Source organism: Lissotriton helveticus, chromosome 3_1, assembly GCF_964261635.1.
Source record: "Lissotriton helveticus chromosome 3_1, aLisHel1.1, whole genome shotgun sequence".
Taxonomy (NCBI): domain Eukaryota; kingdom Metazoa; phylum Chordata; class Amphibia; order Caudata; family Salamandridae; genus Lissotriton; species Lissotriton helveticus.
Genome location: NC_136061.1, coordinates 1204223995 through 1204248625, shown reverse-complemented (window position 1 = coordinate 1204248625; position 24631 = coordinate 1204223995). Strand labels below are relative to the sequence as shown.

The window sequence follows — 24631 nt, the reverse complement described above, 5'->3', positions numbered from 1 at the left end:
GATACTCTGTCCATCACCACCCCCTTTTTGAATCGTTTTGGCCACCACAAGTGTGGAAGGGTATGCTCAGATGTGAGTCCCTTGCTCACTGCACCATCAGGATTCAAGCAAGCCGGGCCGAAGACGGCTGTAATGCCAGAAACCGGTCCCCGGAAGCTTGTTTCCTTTCCAGTAAAGAATTGGCTTGGTAGTTTGGTCTGCCCTGTTCCCATGATGCACTGGGCCAGGGTCAGACTAATTTGCATGTAGCCAGGTTCTGAACTGGGATGGTGTAGTGAGCTAAAAAACAGTGATGGATCAAGCCCTGATCTTTTGACTGGGTAGGAGTGTTCTGCTTAATTCAGATACTCTGTCCATCACCACCCCCTTTTTGAATCGTTTTGGCCACCACAAGTGTGGAAGGGTATGCTCAGATGTGAGTCCCTTGCTCACTGCACCATCAGGATTCAAGCAAGCTGGGCCGAAGACGGCTGTAATGCCAGAAACTGGTCCCCGGAAGCTTGTTTCCTTTCCAGTAAAAAATTGGCTTGATAGTTTGGTCTGCCCTGTTCCCATGATGCACTGGGCCAGGGTCAGACTAATTTGCATGTAGCCAGGTTCTGAACTGGGATGGTGTAGTGAGCTAAAAAACAGTGATGGATCAAGCCCTGATCTTTTGACTGGGTAGGAGTGTTCTGCTTAATTCAGATACTCTGTCCATCACCACCCCCTTTTTGAATCGTTTTGTCCACCACAAGTGTGGAAGGGTATGCTCAGATGTGAGTCCCTTGCTCACTGCACCATCAGGATTCAAGCAAGCCGGGCCGAAGACGGCTGTAATGTCAGAAACCGGTCCCCGGAAGCTTGTTTCCTTTCCAGTAAAGAATTGGCTTGGTAGTTTGGTCTGCCCTGTTCCCATGATGCACTGGGCCAGGGTCAGACTAATTTGCATGTAGCCAGGTTCTGAACTGGGATGGTGTAGTGAGCTAAAAAACGGTGATGGATCAAGCCCTGATCTTTTCACTGGGTAGGAGTGTTCTGCCTAATTCAGATACTCTGTCCATCACCACCCCCTTTTTGAATCGTTTTGGCCACCACAAGTGTGGAAGGGTATGCTCAGATGTGAGTCCCTTGCTCACTGCAACATTAGGATTCAAGCAAGCCGGGCCGAAGACGGCTGTAATGCCAGAAACCGGTCCCCGGAAGCTTGTTTCCTTTCCAGTAAAGAATTGGCTTGGTAGTTTGGTCTGCCCTGTTCCCATGATGCACTGGGCCAGGGTCAGACTAATTTGCATGTAGCCAGGTTCTGAACTGGGATGGTGTAGTGAGCTAAAAAACGGTGATGGATCAAGCCCTGATCTTTTGACTGGGTAGGAGTGTTCTGCTTAATTCAGATACTCTGTCCATCACCACCCCCTTTTTGAATCGTTTTGGCCACCACAAGTGTGGAAGGGTATGCTCAGATGTGAGTCCCTTGCTCACTGCACCATCAGGAGTCAAGCAAGCCGGGCCGAAGACGGCTGTAATGCCAGAAACCGGTCCCCGGAAGCTTCTTTCCTTTCCAGTAAAGAATTGGCTTGGTAGTTTGGTCTGCCCTGTTCCCATGATGCACTGGGCCAGGGTCAGACTAATTTGCATGTAGCCAGGTTCTGAACTGGGATGGTGTAGTGAGCTAAAAAACGGTGATGGATCAAGCCCTGATCTTTTGACTGGGTAGGAGTGTTCTGCCTAATTCAGATACTCTGTCCATCACCACCCCCTTTTTGAATCGTTTTGGCCACCACAAGTGTGGAAGGGTATGCTCAGATGTGAGTCCCTTGCTCACTGCACCATCAGGAGTCAAGCAAGCCGGGCCGAAGACGGCTGTAATGCCAGAAACCGGTCCCCGGAAGCTTCTTTCCTTTCCAGTAAAGAATTGGCTTGGTAGTTTGGTCTGCCCTGTTCCCATGATGCACTGGGCCAGGGTCAGACTAATTTGCATGTAGCCAGGTTCTGAACTGGGATGGTGTAGTGAGCTAAAAAATGGTGATGGATCAAGCCCTGATCTTTTGACTGGGTAGGAGTGTTCTGCTTAATTCAGATACTCTGTCCATCACCACCCCCTTTTTGAATCCCATAATTGAGAAAGCAGTCAAGTACCTGCTTTCAGGTGCAATGTTTTGACAGAAGAAACCGTTTGAAATATCTAATGTAGTTTTATATTTTTTACGTACAATGTTATTCATTAGTGCTGCACTGTGTGCATTTTGTACTGCAAATGTTTTTCAACAAGAGTTTAAATGTCTGTAGTCCAAAACTAGATGATATGTATTGTCTGGTTTGGTTACAGGAAACTAAGGATTGTTCATGGACGAGGTGCATGTTTCAATCACCCCTTGGTATTCAAGTTGATCTAAGATCTCCCTGGCCTGTTTTTTAGCTTCTTGCTTAACTGGATACTGCCTCTGAGCAGTTGGTTGATTTTTTAACTGGGTTTTATGGTGAGGAGTATCCTCATCTCATCCTACATGATTTTTATATAATGCTGGAGCCTGAGCTACAGCCCATTTTCTGGCATAGGTGTATTTTAAGTGAATTGGAATATGATTAGAAAAGGCTGGCATAATGATGTCTTCGCCATCTGGGAACTCCCTGACAAATGTTGGTGGCCAGTCTTTCTCAGCTAGAGAATGTCATAACCCTTAGAGAGCTTCTCCCAAAAGAGTGCTCTTATTTTCCTAGTTATGTCCCCCTCCATCCGGAGCGTTACTTCATATAACTTATGGGGTACACTAACCCTGGTATCGGCAGTTTCAACTTGAATGTACTCAATCAAGTCCACTGTCTCCAGATGATCCCTCAGGATCTTGCGAGCTATGGTAACTTCTGCTGCGCTGTCCAGCATTGTCTGGGCCCACTCCCCGTTCTTGAGTTGTGTCCTCAAGATCCTCGGCATGTCTGATTTTTAGACCTGCTACCTTCTTCTTGCTGAAATGGGTTTTCTTATTTTTTGGAACGTGTTGATCGTCTTTGGACTTCACACGTTCTTCCGTGTGTTCTGACCGTCCTCTTCTTTCGGATTTCTGTGAGGAAGTCTGAAAGGTACGAGAGTAAGGTGTATCAGTATCATGATATCTATCAGTTTTTCTCAAATTATCCCTGTTCCTGAGGTTATACCTCTTTTCAGAGGGCTCCTTTTGAGGAGACCTACCTCTGGATTGAGAACGCTTCTCTTTAGGATGTGTGTGTTTAGTGTTTTCACACTTCTTTTTAGGAGTAGTGAGAGTGTTTTTAATAAAGACCTTTTCAGGACTTTCTGTTAGTTGAGGCTTAACTGGTTACCCACCCAAACTATCTCTTACCTAGTTCTTCATAGGATTTTTCTATTATTCTGGCCAGTTCATATGGTTGCTCAGTTACATCAAGTTCTTTTAATTTTTGGCGGATCACCACGGATGCTGCTTCACCTTTAATATTTGCTAATATTATAGCTGAGACTTGTTTGAAACCTTTAAGTAATTTCTTACCCAGATTTAAAGCAGGCTCTGCCCCGTATTCATTTTGAATCTGTTTCGGCTGTCTGGTTTTACCGCCATAGACGGAACACCATGTGTTTTTGTGTAGGTTGCAGCACAGACTGTACCCCAAGTGTCGCAGTCCTCCAGATGTGGTGCAATCCCCATTGGTAAACAGATTGTTAAAATCCTGTGTTTCTCATGAGGTGTATTGTCAGGAAATACTGCCTTGATTGGAGTGATTTTTTGAGCTATCCAGAATGGAATGTGTTCCCTTTTTGCGGGTAATTTATCAATGACTGATTGTATAGTCTGTGTGTAATTTTTTGTGTTCCCCTGGTGAGGGGTTTGTTGTGGTATCATTATAGGAGGTTGGACTGTAAGAGTCCACATGACATATTGAACCAATTGTCTATGTATTTTAATTAGTTGTTTTAGTTGAACTATTAGTTCTGCACCTGACATTTCTCCAATGGCAGGGTGTGGTGTATAGCTGGCTAGTAACGGCCATGTTGCTCCTGGTCTACCTAGTGGACCGAGCCTGGTAATGTGATTTTGATGTTGTAGGGCGCCTTTAAACCAGAGCGCATGCTCTTGGTATGTTAATGGAATTTCAATATCCCCGAAAGGAGTGTATTCCGCTGGAGGTTCCTCTACTTTGTAGAAGTGGAACGCATGTGTTAATGGATTTGCTTCTGGGGAGATAATCCATGAATAGAATACCTCTGTCTGACGATATTCGTGTGCCTATATGACAAAAATTACCCTACCACCTCTCGATGATAGGCCATTTGTTATAAGCTTTATAGTGATGGTTTTCCTTACATTTTCTGGGATGATTATAGCATCCGCGTCGTCTTAATTAAACCCCGTAACGTCAAAGCCCGGTCAGGCTGCAGCTGCTGCAGCTCCACCGGTTGCGTTGTTGTTTCTTGTAGGTCTACCATTCTCTGTGTCGATATCCGACATTTTATTGAAAGTTTGCTGAGCAAGTTTCAAGGAAACAAAGATAAGTAGGACTTAGGTCCACTAGATCTCTATCGAATATATTAGACTTAATTGTGAGTGCCAGCTAGCTCAAAGGTCACTAGAATCTTTCTCGAATAAACAAGAAGGGATTAGTTTCTGACAACCGCATAAACATGACAACTTTGTTTCCTCAAGATAAAACTGATCTTCAGAGTCGTGGAAACAATAGATAGATATTTTACTCAGTCAATCGTGCATGCTTCGTTTCATCAGAGGTGGAGAAAAATAGAGAGACGGGCGTTTTCAATAAAAGGTTTCTTGAACAGTCTTCTCTCTCATGCAAGTAAAGTGAACTGCTACAATCGTAATACTGGTTGCAAAGTATAATGCGTACAGTAAGAAGAGTATTATAAAATAATACTGTAAAAGCATTGTATGGGTCCTAGACTATAGATAAATACATACATAAATAATGAAGGCTAAAAGTACTCAACTGGTGCTTCTAAAATACGCCTACCCCAATGTACCTAATCTAAGTGTAGTACGAGGGAAGAAGTAAGTAAGGTGTAGCATAGGTTTATTTTTCTTTGCCAAGAATCTAACCAAGATTTCTCTTATGGTCTAATCAGCTCCGTACCTTGGTTTTAGAAGGAAGGAGGTCTGATATCTCTGTCTCGGGACTCAATTTCCCAACACCCCGTGAGGGGAGCTCGGAAACACTGGAGCTGGATTCTCAGCGAGAGAAAGGCAGCCTCTCTGTCTGTGCTTCAGCTGGAGGGTCGGCTTCCTTCAGCACTTGCTGTAGCGAGCTGCGTCGGGCAAGTAGATAGTCGAGCTGCTCCGAACCACCGTGTGTTTGCTAGGGCAAATGTAGGCATATTTATACCTTGAAGGTGCCTAGTTTGATGTAAAGTCGGACATAATAACGTCACCAAAGAACCCCAAGGGAATGGTAGTTCTTTGAAAACGCCATGATTTCTAGGACAAATCAATATTTAAGTAAGGGGATGTCCCTGACTGCTGAAGCAGAGTTTTCCAATAAATCGTTGTGACTTTTTGGAACTAGCGGAAGTAGCCATGCCTGTATTTGGACTGGGTGGGTTATGTCTAAATATGGGTATGATTTCCATGTCTATGTGATTTATACTTATATAAGGACATGAATCGGTAAATTACGCTTGATTCTAAAATGCTTCACAACAATTTAAGGTGTTGAATTGTGGGATTTGCAGTCCAAACTCTGTTGTTTTTCCCTCTCATTGCTGATGACTTTCAGTTTTCCCTCCAAATTTATCCTTTGCTCTGTGCTAAGACCTGTATGTTAAAACAGTGCACCCCCAGCCACCATTTTGTGTTCACAAGCCAGTGAAACCAGTCCCCCTGCCTCCCCCCCAGCAACAGGGATATTCTGCATCAGAGGGTGCTTCTGTGAGCTGTTTAAACTGTTTACTAGGGACTGTGCACTTTGTTTTTTAGCCAGTAGAGGGAGTAAAGTTGTATTCAAACAGTATTGTTAGATTTCAAGTTAGTGAGGTCTTTTCCTGCAGAAGTCCAAAGTGTGGATTGAGCCTATCTGTCTCCTAGGAGATTCTGAACCGGAAAAGCAGCTCCCCAGCCCCCCAGCCCGCCCCCCAGGCCAGCAGACCAAGGACTGGGGATTGGCTATTCAACTACCAGGCAACTCTGAGCAGTCCCCTCACACTAGCCCAGGCCCCTTGAGGCCTTGCTGGGTGCAACCCAAATCATTCTCTCCCATCCTGTGAGTTGCAGCCTCCCTGTGCCCCAGAATGCAGTGAGGAGAGTCCAGGAAGTGGTAAGGAGGCAGACTAGTGCGGTCTCTTCCCCCAAAACAAAGGTTTTTAAAAAAACGATTTTCCCTTTCTGTGATTTCTGTCTTTACCTGTGGTTGTTATAGTTTAAAAATTGTAGTTTTAACCTGCCTGTGATTGGATATTTTATCACCTGTTTTGTGTTTTAAACTTGAGATTTTTCCTGCCCATGATTGCTTCCATTTAACGTGTTGAATTGTGGGATTTGCAGTCCAAACTCTGCAGTTTTTCCCTCTCATTGCTGATGACTTTCAGTTTTCCCTCCAAATTTCTCCTTTGCTCTGTGCGAAGACCGGTATGTTAAAACAGTGCACCCCCAGCCACCATTTTGTGTTCAAAAGCCAGTGAAACCAGCCCCCCTGCCTCCCCCCCCAGCAACAGAGATATTAATTCACCACTAATCCTTTATGGGCTTCCTGAATAGCATGTTTGAACACCACATCAGGGGTAACAAGCGCTATATAAATATAAATACAAACCTTTTTTTCCTCCTCTATCCTTCTGCTATCATTCCAAATCCAAATAACTGACTAACCTATCCACCACTTAAAAAAAAATGTACTTGCATGTTTCACTATACTAATTCAACAATAATCCTCTATGGGTCCCGGAGTATTGTGCTACCTGCTGAAAAAGCACTTTGGCGCCTCGTCAGGGGTAGTAAGCGCTATATCAATGCAATTACAATTACAACACATTTTCATTTGCAACGGCAATAGCTCAAACTAAAAAAACGCGAGACCTATTGCATTGCAAATGCTTGTTTATTCTGTTGTGGTTTTTTCAGTATATACTTTTTTAGCGAAGACAGATGTGTTGTATCCTTGTGTCTTTAAGAAGAGAATGGTTGTAGGGCCGAAGAAAGTTTGCATTCAAGTGGGAAGGAGGGTTCCATGGGAATTAAACTGTTGAGGGCTTTGAGGCTGCTTCTTACCCGACTACTGGAATAAACCTTCAAAAACAACTTTACTCGTCGAGCTTCATTTCCTTGAACACAACGTTTTAAACTAAACTGCAATAATTACCCTATTGTTCAAGAAGAGAAGGAAGCAACTACCGACTGCTAACGAAAGATAAATAGATAATAACGTATTTTCCAGCTGCTACCAGTGAACAAAGATCATTTTAAACTTAATTAGATTGTTGTTCATTTGTGTGGTCAAATTGGTTCTATTCATGCCAATGTTTTGACCTGATTTGCCTGCGTTCTCACTAGCATTCTTTTACCTTAAATATTTTATCAGGTGGTGTTTAAACTTGTTAGACAGCACAGATAACCTATTGAGTTTAGGTTGCCATTTCAGTTCTAGATGTGTAATTACATTGTATGCACAGTCCAAAACAAAAACCTCCCATTGTTATATTGGTTTATGGTGGGGAGTTGCACGTACCTGTGGGGGAATTGAGACTACACTCTGTCATTATTTACTATTTTATTTTTGTGATTATATAGCGCGCAGACTTGGGCCAGGGGCATCAGAGCACTTTGCAATAGAACCAGGACATTATCAAAACAAAAATACCATAAAGTTGCAAGCTAGGTCGAAAAAAAAGCAGAACATCAGAGGAAAATTGGAGAAAAGATGCACATGTATAAATATCTCCAAAAGTCCATGCAGGATATGTTTGGGATACAACTTCAGGCAAATTATAGCATATTGGAGAGTGGGTGGCGGCAAGAGGGATTTAACCCAAGTGTCTTTTGAATCGAAGAGAAATAAAATCTTTTTTGAAGGTGTCATGGCATGTGGTCAAAAGGCGGGTCAGGGAGTTTCAATTCTTTTAGCACTTCTAGAGAATGATTGGTTCATAAATCACTCATGATTGTAGATGGGGGGATTCAAGGAGAAGGAATTGATCATTTTTTTAATTGAAATTTGACTCCTGACCTTTTCAGTTTCTCCGTTATGTGGGAGGGTGAAGATGAGTGCAGTCCTTTGTGAGTGGTGTAGGCAGTTTTAAATTGGGCTCTCGTCTCTATAGGAAGCCACTGTAGGGTTTGGAGGATAGAGGGGATGTGGTCAAAGTTCTTGTGCCCAGTCACAAAGTGGGGTGCACCATGTAGAATCACTTTGAGCAGGCCTAGGTGAACTTTGGGGATGCCTGAGAGAAGTGCAATCCCGTAGTCACATCTGGAAAGAACTAGCATCTGAACAACTGATTTTAGGTTCTGTTTTGGGATGAGTTGCCTAATTCCCCATACAAGCCTAACCTGGAACTCAGCACTCTTGGCAATGGCTTTAATATGACTCTGATGGTTGAGATGGCTCCAGGCAGGGAGAAGTTCGAACTAGTCCTGAACAGAAGAATTTGCATTCTTCTGAGATGTAAGAAGCAATTTTGTTTTGCAGGGTTTAGCTTGAGGCGGTGATTTAAGATTAATGATTACATTATTATCACGGTGTTGAAAAGGAAAGAGATTATCTCCGGCAATGCGACCTTCAGGTAGGTTTGGTATTATCTGCGTAGAGATGAAAGACGATCCTAGAGTTCCTAAGGATCACACAGAGGGATATTAAATAGAGATTAAAAAGGGTTAGAAAAAGGATCGAGCCTTGAGGGACCCCTTGCCGTAGGTCCACCGGTTTCAAACCAGAGTTCCCAATTTTCACTATATGAGAGTAATTTATTAGGTAGGAAGTGAACCAGTTCAGGATTACACTTTCAAATCATATTTGAATCTTCAGGGTGCTTATTAGAGCCTGGTGGTTGATTGTGTTGAATGCCAATGTTGAAGAGAAGAAGAAGACAGGAATTTCCAGTGTCGAAGTTGACTTTGTCCGTGGCCTCTTTGATATAGAGTTAAGGCACTATCAAGGTGAGTTTTGGGAAAGCCCTGTTAGCAAAGGCTTACATTTTGAGATTACTTATGTCTCTGAAACAAATGTTTTCCTTTTTAGGTTGGCCATATATTTTAGTGTAGGTGAAGCACACTATGAGGTGGATCTGCAGGTGATCAGACAAGTCTACCAACAAGGGGTCACTGGTCATTAGGAGGGGTATTCTGGATAGGACCATATCTAGTGTGGAGCCCATGAAGTGTGTGGGGTTCTGGCAGTGTTGAAAGAGGTCATTGTCACTAAGAAAGTAGAAAAAGGTGTCCATAAAATTGTTGCCGTTGGAGTCCCAGTGAAGACTGAAGTGACCAAGGAAGATAATGTTGTCTGAGCTGAATAACTGGAATATGAGGGATTTCATAGATTCCTCAATTAAATTATTGCATTGTCCTGTGGGTGTAATACAACACATTCATCCTGAGGTCCAGAGCAGTATGCAAGATTTCCAGCTACATGCACTCAAAGGATTGAAAGTGTTTAGGCGGGAGGAGCTTATCATGTTTCTGTGAATGACTACTAGACCCTCACTTTGTCTGTCCTCTCGGTCACAGCTCAAAAGGAAGTACAGAGGGGTAATAAGAGAGGCAGAACATTGTTTGGGGTATTGTTGAGCCGGTTTTCGTGATAACCATGATGTCTAGATCGAGGTACTTAATCTTTTCTGAGATCTAAATTCAGTGTTTGACTGCAGCAGCAGTTATGCAGCACGCAAATTAGGGTAGTACTGGGGATTTTATGCACTGATTGTACCATGGGTAGAGTGGGATTAGGATCAGATTGGGGGAGGTGGTGCAAATTTGGATGGTCGAGTGATGTGGGTCTCGGTGAAAGTGATTCAAGATGATGGTGTGTATTTAATGAGGTTGTTCAGGTCAATATCGTTGAGGGAAGAGCGCGCCTGTTTGGGTCTAAAGGAGTGGTTGTCCCAGAAGATACTGATTGGCTGTGTCTAGTGTTCTGTGCAGGATGTTCTAGGTAGTATCTATGAGTTGTAAGCAAGTATCTGAACTGAGGGAATGCATGTATAAGGATGCCTTTTTTGTTTGAGAGATTTATGATAGTGAGGACAGGAGTGCCTTGAAGGGGGGCATTGCTGCAAAGAAAAGGGTATGAGCATGTATTGCTCTTTCACGCATTTTTCAATACATGAGTGTGTTTCATTGGAGTTGATGTAGGAGAAACAGAAGGGGCAGATGTGGAGAGCTTGGGTGATTATTTTCAGATGAGCCAATGTGGGTCTGTGGGGAGGAAAGATGATATTGGGGCAGGGGTTGACGAAGAATGAAGTGCAGGTGAGATGGAGGGACAGTTGGGGAAGGAGGCTAGATTTAAGTTTTAAATTGGGCAGGCAGTTTCGGGGCATTGCCACGGGGTAGGTGATTATGACTAGGAAGTACCAGGATGGTTGGATAAAACCGGATGGATAGCAGGGGATGGTGAGAGTGGTGGAAGGGGAGGGGCAGGGAATGGGTGTTTTGGGATTGGAGGACATTTGGAGTGAGGCAGCCATTGGGAAGTGGTGGGGTAGTCTTACAGGAGTGATTATGGGAGTGGGTGAAGAGTAGGGGTTTGGGGAGAATGGGTTAAGATGCATCTGAGGAAGAGTGCTGATGATGGTGTTAGGTGCACTGGGAAGTGAAGCAGTCAGGAGTAAGTAGGATCATTACTGTATGGTGTTCCTGTCTGACAGAGGTTTAACCATAAACGTTACTTTACTGTTGATTATTAAACAATATTAAAATATTTTATTGCGGGAGAGTGTTTTCAAGTAGACCTCTTTCGATCTGCTATCCTCTACTGGACGCCCGTTTAACCCAGGTAGCCTTGTCGCCATGTTAGGTGTCATTCATCCATCTTAATGCAGATTCCATCTTCCATAAAGGTGCACACCTTCCCAGTATTCTTTTTGGTGGTAGTAGGTGGCGATTACTACATAATCACTTACTTAAAGACTTGGATGGGTTTGAATTTGCATTGTTTTCTTTTGTAATTTTTTTAAAATATTGGTTTTACAGCCTATTTCGTGGATCAAATACCTTTTCAATAAAAATAAATACACATTAGCAGCCACTGATAGCACAGACACTGTAACGACTTGAGTTGTGTCTAGGTCTATAGGTAGGTTATCAGAGACCAAAGTGCAGAGCAATGGGGGGGCACACACTGAAGATAAGATGTGATGGAGATACCAACAGCGAAACCAGGGGGATAGTTGGCTCCAAGTGGTATTACTATCCGTGGGGGTGATGGGGACTGGGGAGTGGCGGAGAGGGTGGCCTCGAGCAGGGCTGAGACCAGGCAGTGAGTGGAGGTCAAATGAAGAAAGACTCTTCTAAGTGGACTTATCTGTCAGGCAATGAAAGAAGACAACATTCTAATAAACACACATAACAGCGAAGTAAACTGACAAAAAAAGCTTTATTACAGAGAGAGAGGGTACGAATGAGAAGGTGGCCAAAGAAGCAATTTTTGGATAGATATAAAAAGAGTCACCACGTGAACTGTGAGGTCAATCGTGCCTTCTTTAGGCAGCTGGGGAAAAGTGTGCTTTCAGCTTTTCATAAAGGGCGTTCAGCTTACTCTGCACTTCCTCGGCATGGGGGATAAGCCGTTCTTTCAGTTGCTGAGCAATGGGCCCGACCCTTTCCTTCCAAGCTTCGATTTGCGATGACAGCTGAGCCCGGTACTCCTCGGCCTGGGGTCCGGCCTTTGCTCGCAGCTCCTCCAGTTTCTTAGCCACTTGTTGTCGAAAGTCATCGGTGAATGGGCCAATGCTGACACGGACATGGTCCACCTCGGTGCGCAGCTTGTCCCGGACCTCCTCTGCCATGGGCAGCAGGGTCTTGGACAAGGCCTCCAGGTTGTCCTTGGCTTGCTTTTGCAGCTCGCCGGCCATAGGGTTAAATTTCTTCTGGTAGTTCCTTACGTCATCCTCCCAGCGCTTCTGAAACTGCTCCAGGATTGGCTGGATCTTCTCTTTGGCGACGCTCAGGTCACGTGCGTACTCCTTGGCCACCTGCTCACGCGCCTGCTCGACGTAGGGCTCCAACTGCTTTTGTAGGTGCTGCGCGTTGGTGCTGAATATCTCAAGCTTTTCCAAAATCTTGAGGCTATGGAGAGAGCACATTAGGAGCGTTAGATTAAACCAGGGGTCACAACTATAACCAGGAACAGCGGGTCAAAGGGCAGTGTCGATGCGCGGGTCAAATTAGCAGTAATCGGGCATGTAAGATCCTAACATGAAGTGGCAGGCAGCATGAATGGCTAAATAAGGCAGCATGGATGGGTATGGAAAATGGAAGCAAGAGAGCAGGATGGAATTGTGGTTCAGATTGTGCGAGAGACATGCGTATCAAGGCATTGCCGAGCCAAGTAGAACATGGCAACAGGAAATGAAGTGGCACAGAACAGAGGGGAAACTAAGGCCGAGGAAAGGTGGGAGGCAGAGGTCACAAGGTGTGGAACAATCTCTGCTGAGGACGAGCAAAAGAAAGGTGCAGGGCAAGCTAAGGGCAATAGAAAATCAGGTTGGAGAGCAGTAGGCCTGTATTAGGTGAGCGGATAGTTGACGTATAGCTCAGGGGTCAAACAAACGTGAATGCCAGACAGCAGGTGAAGTCTACAGATCAATGGGTAAAAGGAACGTGCAAGGTCGCATTGTAACAGAAAATCGCGGGGGGAGCAGCAGGCATGGGTGGCTGGCATTGGTATACGGTTTCAGAACGTGCAACCGCGCGGGAAAGAAAGTGCTAAAGTTCTAGCCATGAAAGGCACTTAAATGTCATTCTAGTCTACTGGAAACTCAACAATCTGCCAGTGAAGGACATACAAATAAACTCCAGGAAAAGCCACTGCTATGTTTCCAGAAATGCAAACATTCATGTCAGAGGAAATCTACCATAAATCCATTCATGGGCAGCCCCTGATCCTTATGACTTCATTTCAACAGAGGTCTGTGTCCAGAGATGACCCTCAAAGGCTGTTGTTCTGCGAGACCCAAGTTACGTATAGAGCACTCTAAAGATGTATTTGATGTGAATAAACCTCTCCAGGCTTAAAGAGATCTGAATAAAGCCATTCAGGAAGATAACGATGTGTATAAAGGCCTCTGGTGGTATTGTTAACTATAAACCTCACCCGGAAAATAGTGTTCTGAATACCGCCCCCACCCCAAGTCCCTCACTACATCCTCAATTATTATTTGTGAATAATCAGTCCAGCAGGGCAGATTTCTTAATAAACCCCTTTAGTAAGAAGTTCAGCATAAACCTAATCAGTAAAGAGCACTTATGAATAAACCCCTCCAGAAGTTGTGTTCTGATGTAACCCCCCCCCCCCCTCTAATTAACTAAATTAACCATTCAGCGTTGCTGTGTGGTGAAATAAACAAGCACTCCTAGAATGGCAGCCTTTTGCAGGAATCCTAAAGGATGGAATGCTTTTGTATAACCCCTTCCAGGCTCCAGGACGACAGTGGCCTGAAAACACCCCTTCAATAAGGAGCCGTTATGACTAAACCCACGCAGCAAGGAGTCCTTCTAATCCAGAAAGGCAGCGTTCCGAATTAATCCCTTCAGGACGAAGAGTTCTGAATCAATCAAATAAGCCTCTCTACAAGGGATAGCTTCTAAATAAACCCTTCGAGTAAGGAGGATTGCTGGCTAAACCCATCCAATATTGAGGCGTTCTGAATAAAGCCCTTCAGGAGGGATTATTTCCAAATAGCCCCTGTCCTTGATGATAGTGTGCTGTAACCACGTCAGACCTCTGCTCTGTATAAAGCGCTCCTTGCAGACGAGGCGCGCTGCCCTTCGGTGACCTATGAGCCTTTGTCCACCCACGAGGCCACTTACTCAAGCTTCTTGCCGTACTCCGATGACTCGACCTGGCTGACGGCTTCCTTGCCCAGCTGCAGCGCCTGCCGCACATAGTTCTGGACGATTTCTTTGGCCCTCTCTGCCGGGCCCCGCGGCTCCTCATTCTGCCATAGGAAGCGGGCCTGCGTCCCTGCGGGAGAGGAAACGGGAGTTTACAGACGATTAGTCAGTCAGACAGACATGCAAGTCACTGATCAAGAACTACCCCCTCTCTGTTGGCCAATCAAGGCTTCCCCTCCGGGTCCTGGTCGAATTTGGGTTATATCATGGTGTAAGAAGGCTTACTGCAATTGTGTGATTCTGAGACTCTGGCATTTTCTGCAAAATTACGGATTTACCTCACTTGCCAAGTAACCTGTCAATTGCTGCCCGGTTGACAGATTTCCGTTAAAGAATGTTGCTAACTCAAATGGATCAGTTGGTTGCATAAAAAAAAAGAAATACGCCACACACTGTGCATCGCGGTGGAAAATGTTTTGCAATCTTTTCACTGCCCACCTCTCAGTTACAGATTGCTTAATTCAAGTGACAAGCTGACATAACGAGGTGAAACCAATAATCAGCAATTTTTTTTGCTAAAATGACTGATTAGTGAAATAATAATGCTACAAAATGTGTTGCATTTGGTCTTCTCCTGCCGCATAATTCCAGTTGCTTGGACTACAAATCCCCCCTCTGGACTGCTCGAAGCAGTACTTATTTATATAGGTCTCGTATCTGCCAGTACGGTGCCCAAGACAAGCTCCACTGTTAATCAAGTAGGCGCTAGAGTGCACCACTGTGTGCGGAATGATGTCCACCTATGCCGAAGCGTGGTCGGACTTTATATCAGCGTTTGTGTATCAGTGACGACATTCTCTCAGGCTGTTAGAGCAGCCATTACGGGTGCCATGAAAATGAATGTGTGTTCTCCCGTCTTTCTCGATTAATACACATTAGTATATGTGTGTTAAATTAGGTCATTTTGCTTTCGTATAATTACGCAACATGTAGGGAAAATGACAAGAAATTATGACTATTTTTAGGAAATGCAAATCGGGTAATCAGCGCTATTTTTTTAGCATAAAAGGCATTCTTACATCCATATTGGACGCAGGGACGCATTTAACACAAAAAAATAGCTCCTAAAACACAAGTGCAGCGAATAATAGCCACTCACATTCTGGTCATTCTCATCGTTTTACTTTTGCAGTGAACTTTATACCGTAATTATGCGATGTGGTGTAATTCAGGAATTCCACGTAACAAGTATCAAGTGATATTCCTGATATTATGCAAAATTACACCAGAGTAATTTAAGTTTTGCTTGGACCTAATATTTACCACAGGGTTGGAATTGACAAGCTTTCATCATATAAGTAGAAATAAATAATTTCCTATCTGAGACCTTACCTGTGAGGAACAGTACAGTCAGGGCCACCACGACGCACCGCATCTTTCCAAGCTTCTCTGGCAACCTGTGAAGAGCCCACATGAAAACAGATCAGCTCGAGTCGCCCCTAACCACAACATTCAGAGCTTCATTGGTTACATAAAACAAAATATCTGCTGGACACGGCCCTTGGCTTTTGGACCTCTGCTAGCGTCGGGCTTAGGGTTAACACCGAGCACATAGTGGTCAAAATGCCATGTCAGCCCTCGGCTTTAATTTGACACCATAATTCAGTCCGGGGGTTGTACCCATAGTTAACTTCTACAGAACTAATTGTAATGACACATCCAAGAACAATGATTTTTAGCAGAAACACATAGGGTAGGACCAATGGTGTCCAGGAGTGGAGGGTTATCCTATAGCCAACTAGCCACCAAGCATAGAAGGATTTTACAGACTAAACCAGTAAAGAGAGGAACAGCCTTTCACTTCATAATTCCATCCCAAAAATACATTAAAATTAGTGTATATATCTAGTGGTCTCTGAAGTGCTTCAAAACCAACATCTGAGCGAATTCAGCCATAGGTAACTGTTTGAGACAGCATAACTACTTTAGTCCTCTTGCAGGGCACACTCAATATCATATGTTCCAGAACAGTACATCATTACATTTCGGACTTCTTGTACAAGAGGTTCAGGTGTTGGTCAGTCATGGATGGTGGTTGTACAGTTGCAAGGAAAAGCCACGCTGTTTGCAAATTCTTATGAATGAGATTAGTGTTTAAGAAGATAGGGATGAGAAATAATTTGTTGGCCTCGAGAGTGCCGAGAGGATTCAAAGTTATTTGCGTTTGTATACTGTTTACTACCAAATATATGAATCTGTAGCAGATTTGATATCAGAGCACACTATATGAATCTGGTCAATTCAAATCCTTCTGTGTCCACATTAGCCCGGAAACAGAGAGCATCTGACTACTAACACTCATTGGCTCATTCTGGGAATCAAAACCATGAAACTGGGATTTAACTCCAGGATTTGTTGCGTAACCATAATCTGTGATTCTAAGCACATTTTTATCTCCGACCTTCTCGTTTCTCTTATCTACCACAAATCCCAGTAGGTATATCGGCTCCCTATAAAAGGACATTCGTTCACTGCAGTGAGGTTGCACATCAGTTCATCTGTCACCTCTGGGACTCAGCGCAACTGCACATTAGATGGAATTTTTGTCCATCTGTCTGAAGATCGGTAATGTTGCGTTTAGGAGTAATTGATGAGAACAGTGCAGGGTGATGCAAATGATATCTCTCTTTTCATCACTAGCAACCACAGAGGTAAATTGGATGATGCGATGGGCCCCATCTGCCACCTTCAATAATGTAAACACTACTTGACAATTATAAATATATCCCATGGATTCAGGTGCAACATAGATTGCTGGGTCTTGAACTACACATGCCAACCCCAAGAAAGGGGTAAAATCTGCAGTTTAAAAAAAATCCAAGTGAAGCCAACATTTAATTAGCCACAAACTCGCCTTAACCTTGGCCATTGATATATAATTTCCAAACGCATTTGTGGCAAAAATAAATAAAAAGATAAAATGTAAAGGAATACGTCCTTCTTGCAGCATTAGAAGGCAAAGAATGTATGTGACAAAATTGGAGCAATTAGATCGAATTTGTATAAATTATAGGCAATATGATGAACATTCCTAAGAATACAGATTGAGGTGGCAGATTTGCGGTGGCTTTTCTTTAATATACCTGAGCAAGGCTCTCAAACTCATCCTGTTTTCCTTTTTTTCATGTGCTCTGGGAGGTTTTCCAGAGCACTTCACTTAACCATTTTATTAGTTTCATAGACCTTTCTATTTCCCTGAGCCTCGTCACTCGAAAAAAGTGTTTGAAAAATTTGCTCTGGACTTCTAAGGATACTTTACTCTAAGTTTGGGGCTGAAGAGTTAATAACATTTTTGAAATGTATAATGTATTCTTCAAGTGCCTGTTTTTATTTTAATTGTTGTTATTTCTACTGATGTATGCATCTCTGGACCCAATGTAACTTTAAGTTTAGAAGAGATTTTGTTTGGTCACCTAAGAAGTTTTGTTAAGGAGTAGTTTTGCGATTGTTTCATTTCCCAGGGTGCAACGAACCACAGCGTATATACAATCGAGCCCGCCAAGCCCGTTGTAACCCCTACGGAGCCTGCGAGGCAAACGTTACCACTGTACTGTATGTATATACGAAAATTTGCTAATAAAATCTGTTGAAATAAAAAGAAGTATGCAACACAGCCTAATGGGGAGTTGCACCAACACGGACTGATGATCTACCATATTCTCTCTAAATTGCCCTCAATTTATTGATTATTTTAAGCAAAGGGACAATGTTGTCAGTGATCTCACAATTGATCTCAAACCCCCAAGCAGACGTCATCAAACAAAACATGCCTATTGTTGGCGATTGTTGATGATGCATGGCTAGGTAAATAGAATTTACACTGCATGTCCCTTTAAGGACTATTGTGAGGGATGGTGTTATTTTCCACGTGCCTTTGATTATATTTATGAAAACCTTGAAAGTGGCACATTGACGTAGTCTCTGTTCTGTAACACATGCTACTTTCAGCAATGAATATTTCACTCCTACACTTTCCGTACGTATAGTCTGATCTACATGTTTATAGCTACATATTTCCAGATTAAAAGGTTTTATTTAATACAATAATGTTCAGCACATCCTGAATATTATTGCTACAACAAAAATAAGAAAAAACATTAATAAATGTACTGAACAAGAATCTTGGAACAAGTATTAAAAGTCTTTATAACTTATATAGGAGGGTGGGAGGGGGAGAAGGTAAGGAAAAGCATCCTATATATGTAACTAAAAGAGCAAAAAAATTACGTCCTCATCGACATATCAAACTATACAGAAAAAGCAGAAGCATCTAATCAAAAGAACAATGGTAAAATAAATTAAGACTAAAGCACAGACATACAATATTCATGGAGGTTGAACATTTTTAGGTAATGTAGCAATTGTAGTGTAAACATAATTACAAATCCGATAAAGAAATGTGATTAACGGTACCCATAAACGTTGGACACTAAGAGAGGATGAGCATTGATTACTATACATAGTATCCAATTTATGATGCGAACAAACACAGTCCCACCACACTTTACATGATAAAAGTAATTTGCTAAAAGGCAAGTGCCAGTGAGATATCTAGTAATTTACTTTTAGGGAAGGACGGGATAAGCTAATTAGTTAAAGCACCTAACAAATATAAAGACTGTTGAAAGGGTAAAAAATCTTTTTAATTTTGGACTAGACTGTATGCCAGAAAGAAAGTGTATGAGGACAATTAAACAGCAAATGCATAAGGCCACTCATAGGAAACACACAAGACCAGCATTGAGATGAGGCATCCACAGAAAATGTTCAGCATTGTACAGGAGTAAAATATAGTCTATGATAAAGAAAAACACAGGGATTGTGTAATGCTGACTGACCTAGACATTTTATAAACCCGTGACCAAACCTTGTACCAAAAAGAGACATCCCAATATCCCAATTTGCTGCTAAATCTTTTTCCTATAAAAGGTCTGGATTTGGCTCGAGAGTGAGCCAGGGCTGGGGGGGGGAGGGGGGTGGGGGGCGGGCAGAGACTCTAGTAAATAGCATAAGTTCTTACATGTATTTACAACATTGGTGAAATCAGATGACAGAGGGACGGGAAAATGAGTGTGTTGTAAAGAGAAATAAACATCTAAGACTATTCATATGGCTACATATTTAATTGATTGAGAAATGATTGGTTATTGTTATTGTTAAATACTTTCTGATCAAAAGACATTTAATACGTTATGTGAAAGGTGCTAAAATACAATGTGGTTTTATAGTAATCTCAATAAGGCTACATAGTAAGCATCAACTACATAAAAAGAGAATACAAACTAATTTAAACCTATATTACAGCGCCTTGAGACCCTCCGGGTGAGTAGTGCGCTATATAAATGCTATGATTGATTGATTGATTGATAAAGTAAATCGGGGACAGTCACTAGGCCAGTAGAGTTGTTCACTGACCTGTGCATTTTTCGTGTATGTCGTCACACATTTTAATTTTAAGGCAGAAGTAACATTGCTTGTTTCTGCAGATTATTATACAAATATATATATATATATTATAATATATATAATAATATAATATATATATATATATTATATATAAATATATATATATATATATATATATATATATATATATATATATATATACCACAAACTCCATAAATACATGGCTGTTTATTCTCACAAAAAACACACAACAAACATCATAAACAATCTGCAAGGCTCGCAAGCATTCACATGCTGTCATTTGTAGAATAATACAGGAGCGACCGAGTAATCGTTAAAAGTAAGTGATTACGTGTGCTCTCGGTTGACCTACAGGCATCCGTTTTAAAAGGTAACGGTGCCATCTACTCTGCAGTTTACCAGGGAGACGGGTGCAAGATTCAAGGAGAGTTAGAGACGGAGAGGCAGGGATAGGCATGGGAAAAGAAAGGGAGAGGGTCAGCGTGAAGGAAGTGTGCAGGGAAGGTAGTTGGGAGGGAGTGTGGAGACAGAACACTGGTTGTGAAGAGTGGAAGAGGGGTGAAAATAATAGCACTAGATAAATGGAGACGAAAGTGTAGCGAAAGTGCAGGCAGAACAGTTGAGGGAAAAGATGAAAGGAGAAAAGCAGAAGGAGGTAGAAAAAGATTAGCTCAGTGGTAAAATTGAAAGAGTAAAGGTGAAAGGGGAAAATGATCTACGAATAGGCCAGGGAACACCTAGCAGGGAGGGAATTTACAGGAATGTTGAGGAAGAAAATTTAAAGTAAAATTTTTTATACAGCAAAGTTGTATGGGTACATTGTTGCAGAAATGCTGATGGGGTAAAGTTGAGGGAGAACATTTGAGAGACAGATTGTGGGTAAAGGTGAGTGACATATTTAAAAGGAAAATGTTAGAAGAGTACTGTTAAGAAAGTGGATAGAAAGCGAGAGGAAGCACCCCGTCTTCTGTAAAAAGGAGTAGAGAAACCCCCTCTCCTTGGAGCACCCCCAGCCCTCGCTGGCACACATGCCACGTGCATTGTTAGACTTACCAGGCTATCAGCGTGGTTCTGTCCTGCTCCCCTCGGCTCTGACTCCCTCCCGGCCCCGAGCTGCTGTTTATACCGTCCGGTGTCCGATCATTATCGCGCTACTTGGAAATCCCTGAGTAATCTCGAACTACGTGGGATTCAGAGCTCAAGGGTCACGTCTCCTGCCAGGAGGCGCGGGCGGAGCGAAAACATCCATGCTGCAACAGACTTTACACCCACGTGCAGAGGAGTCAGCCGTGCTACGAGTCACTCACTGAGAGGCCACGAGTCACTCACAAGGCCACGAGTCACTCACAGAGAGGCCACGAGTCACTCACAGAGAGGCCACGAGTCACTCACAAGGCCACGAGTCACTCACTGAGAGGCCACGAGTCACTCATTGAGAGGCCAGGAGTCACTCACAGAGAGGCCACGAGTCACTCACAGAGAGGCCACGAGTCACTCACAAGGCCACGAGTCACTCACTGAGAGGCCACGAGTCACTCACTGAGAGGCCACTAATCACTCACTGAGAGGCCACGAATCACTCACAGAGAGGCCACTGAGGAGACTGCACTAGGAGGCTGTAGAGTCAGTTGTGTCAAGGAGTCACTCACTGAGAGGCCACGAGTCACTCACTGAGAGGCCACTGAGGAGACTGCACTCGGAGGCTGTAGAGTCAGTTGTGTCAAGGAGTCACTCACTGAGAGGCCACTGAGGAGATTACACTCGGAGGCTGTAGAGTCAGTTGTGTCAAGGAGTCACTCACTGAGAGGCCACTGAGGAGACTGCACTCGGAGGCTGTAGAGTCAGTTGTGTCAAGGAGTCACTCACTGAGAGGCCACTGAGGAGACTGCACTCGGAGGCTGTAGAGTCAGTTGTGTCAAGGAGTCACTCACTGAGAGGCCACGAGTCACTCACTGAGGCCACTGAGGAGACTGCACTCGGAGGCTGTAGAGTCAGTTGTGTCAAGGAGTCACTCACTGAGAGGCCACTGAGGAGACTACACTCGGAGGCTGTAGTCAGTTGTGTCAAGGAGTCAGTCACTGAGAGGCCACTGAGGAGACTACACTCGAGGCTGTAGAGTCAGTTGTGTCAAGGAGTCACTCGGAGGCTGTAGAGTCAGTTGTGTCAAGGAGTCACTCACTGAGAGGCCACGGAGAAGACTACACTCGGAGGCTGTAGAGTCAGTTGTGTCAAGGAATCACTCACTGAGAGGCCACGGAGAAGACTACACTCGGAGGCTGTAGAGTCAGTTGTGTCAAGGAGCCACTCACTGAGAGGCCACTGAGGAGACTACACTCGGAGCCTGTAGTCAGTTGTGTCAAGGAGTCACTCACTGAGAGGCCACAAGTCACTCACTGAGAGGCCACGGAGAAGACTACACTCGGAGGTTGTAGAGTCAGTTGTGTCAAGGAGCCACTCACTGAGAGGCCACTGAGGAGACTACACTCGGAGCCTGTAGTCAGTTGTGTCAAGGAGTCACTCACTGAGAGGCCACAAGTCACTCACTGAGAGGCCACTGAGGAGACTACACTCGGAGGCTGTAGTCAGTTGTGTCAAGGAGTCACTCACTGAGAGGCCACTGAGGAGACTAGACTCGGAGGCTGTAGTCAGTTGTGTCAAGGAGTCACTCACTGAGAGGCCACTGAGGAGACTACACTCAGAGGCTGTAGAGTGAGTTGTGTCAAGGAGTCACTCACTGAGAGTCCACTGAGTAGGCTACACTTGGAGGCTGTAGTCAGTTGTGTGAGAAGTTAGCCTGGCATATGATGTCCACTAGTTCTAGTTGGCACCTTGCACCAGTCTAATCGACCCTTATTGATGGTGGTTGTAAAGTCAACCTTATAGAAAGCTATCCTAGTGGTAGCATGGACCAGCAGTCATCAGGCTAAGACTTCAGAGAGCATATTAAGCAAGTTGTTTTACCAATTATAAAACCTTGAGTACCAAATGAAAGGACGCCACACAAGGTATATATCAAATATATATGTATTTATTCTAAACACAACCCCTCTGTACTCTTTATGAGGTCAGAGGTAAAAGTACAATACAACTTACTCAATTACTATACGATAAGTTGCACAGTATACGTTATGCCCTAGGGGCCTCACAAACCATATGCTAAAATAGTGGTATAAGAACCACGAGAGAATTAGAAAGCAGGCCTGGGGCCTGTGGAATCGCTGGGGCTATTCTAAACAACCAAAGGTTAGGAAGTAGGAGGCCCATGGGAGACGCGTGCAGTGTCTAAACACAGCAGCGGGTTACCATTGACTTTCAATGGGAAACGAAGAAGTTACAAATATACAATTGAAGGACACTTCCGGATGGACTACGATGGAACCCTTTTAAACTAGGACACTTCGAGAGTCAAGACCCACGGGAGCACCGGAGTACTCGTGTTACCTCACCCAGGGAAGCCGGGTGCATGGGTGTCTTTTCGTGTCGGGTTTTGTCGTCGTTTTCAATGGAGAGCTGCAAAGAAGTGCTGCAGGCGACCGGAGGAAAAGTGTCCGGGTGGATCCAAGGGTGGATCGAAGATCTGTAGAACCTGAAAGCAGAAGGGACAGAGCCTGGGTCTCTTGCCAGTGACCAGGGCGGCGATAGGAAGATGCCATCAGATGTCGGGTGATTTCAGGTGAAGATGTGAAGTTTGTCTCTTCAGCCACGAGAACCAGGAGTTGTCAACGACGACCAGGAGCTGGATTCAAGCTGTTACACGAAGGATCTAGTTGACTGCGGTGTCTGTATCTGGACTGGACCTAACAAGCCTTGGCAAACGCAACCCACGCAGGATGTCAAGATTGGCTTCGGAGCAGACCAGCAAGGTCTGAGGAACTTCTCCTTTGTAGAGAAGTTGGAGCAAGCCTGGAGCAACCAGGAAAACAAGTTATATGTAAAGGATGTCTTCGGGGGGCTCACTAGCCAATGAACTAGGAACCGCAAGGATGCGTCAAGCTGAAATGCAAAAGCGGGGCCCACGGGTCACTCGTGGAGTTGGGGCCTCTGAGCTTCGGTGCAAATGGTGCTCGGGTCTGAGGCTTTAAGCACCCCAATGCATGACTTCGAGTTACCTCATGAAGTGAGTGCAGCTTGCAAAATGCAGGAGGTCCAGGAGTTCCGGTCCCACATCTCTCGTGTCCGCCATGGATCTCAGCTTTGCTGTGACCGAAGGTCGGGGTCAGACATGTCTGGAAGTCTGTGTCCTGTGTCTCAGATTCTTCGGGATCCGGCGAGATCCTCGAAAATGCAGACCAGCAAAGTTGCTATTAGTGCCTGTTTGAACAGGGTGGTCACTCCTTGACCACAAGGCAGATGTCTTCCGTCTTCCAGTCGAAATGGAATGTCGAAGGTCCAGGATTTATGTTTCAGAGTTTTGTCCAGGGTAATCTAAAGTCCTAGTGACTGGGCTCCTATACTTATACTAAGTTTAGGGGCTGGACTACCCTTAAGATTCCTCCTATGGGTGGACCTGGGAAGGGGGTGGTTACACCCCTTTCCCTTTGTCCAGTTTCGTGCCAGAGCTGGGGCAGGTTGCCCCAGCAACCCGTTTGAACTGGGAAATGCATGGAGCACCTTGTGTGCCCCAGGCAGTGTCTAGAAAGCATTCACTGAATGCAGCCCTCCCTGCCCCAATACACTAAAGCCTGTCTGGGGTGGTGCTGGCACCTCCCTGGACAGGAAAACTATTGTCCAAGCCTCCCCTGCCGGAGTTTCGTCCAGCAACAGGAGGACAGACTCGTGTCTGTGGCAGCAGCATCCATTTTGTGATGGGGGTAGTATTCCAAAGTGTTTGACACCTTACACAACATGTTTTGATAAAGCCAAACGAAAGTTAACATTAACCGCAAGGATTATAAGGCACTTAAGAGTATATGGTATGGCTATATCATAGAACAACTATAAGGAGATGGTTCCGAAAGCTGCAGAGGGGCCCGGCTCATGCTAGGGCACCCTCTCACATAAAACCAAGCACTCTGCCTCCAGGATTGTTAAGGCCTGCCATAGGAGTGACTTACAGGTGTATATGTGTCTTTATGTATATATAGATATAGGTATACTATATCCAAGTAAGGGGTGATTACACCACCTTACCCAGGCTGTATGAACAGACCTGTAGTGTC

General features: G+C 44.2%; 1 protein-coding gene across 1 annotated transcript; it reads right to left on the bottom strand.

Moving 5' to 3' along the window:
• Positions 1 to 11507: 11507 nt before the first annotated feature.
• On the bottom strand, positions 11508 to 20645 carry APOA1 (apolipoprotein A1). Its single transcript, XM_078681853.1, has 4 exons — positions 20526 to 20645; positions 15378 to 15442; positions 13962 to 14115; positions 11508 to 12218 (listed from the first exon to the last, which is right to left on the bottom strand). Exons 2-4 carry the CDS (start codon positions 15418 to 15420, stop codon positions 11633 to 11635), a joined length of 783 nt encoding a protein of 260 aa, XP_078537979.1. The 5' UTR covers positions 15421 to 15442; positions 20526 to 20645; the 3' UTR covers positions 11508 to 11632.
• Between the last annotated feature and the right edge of the window lie 3986 nt (positions 20646 to 24631).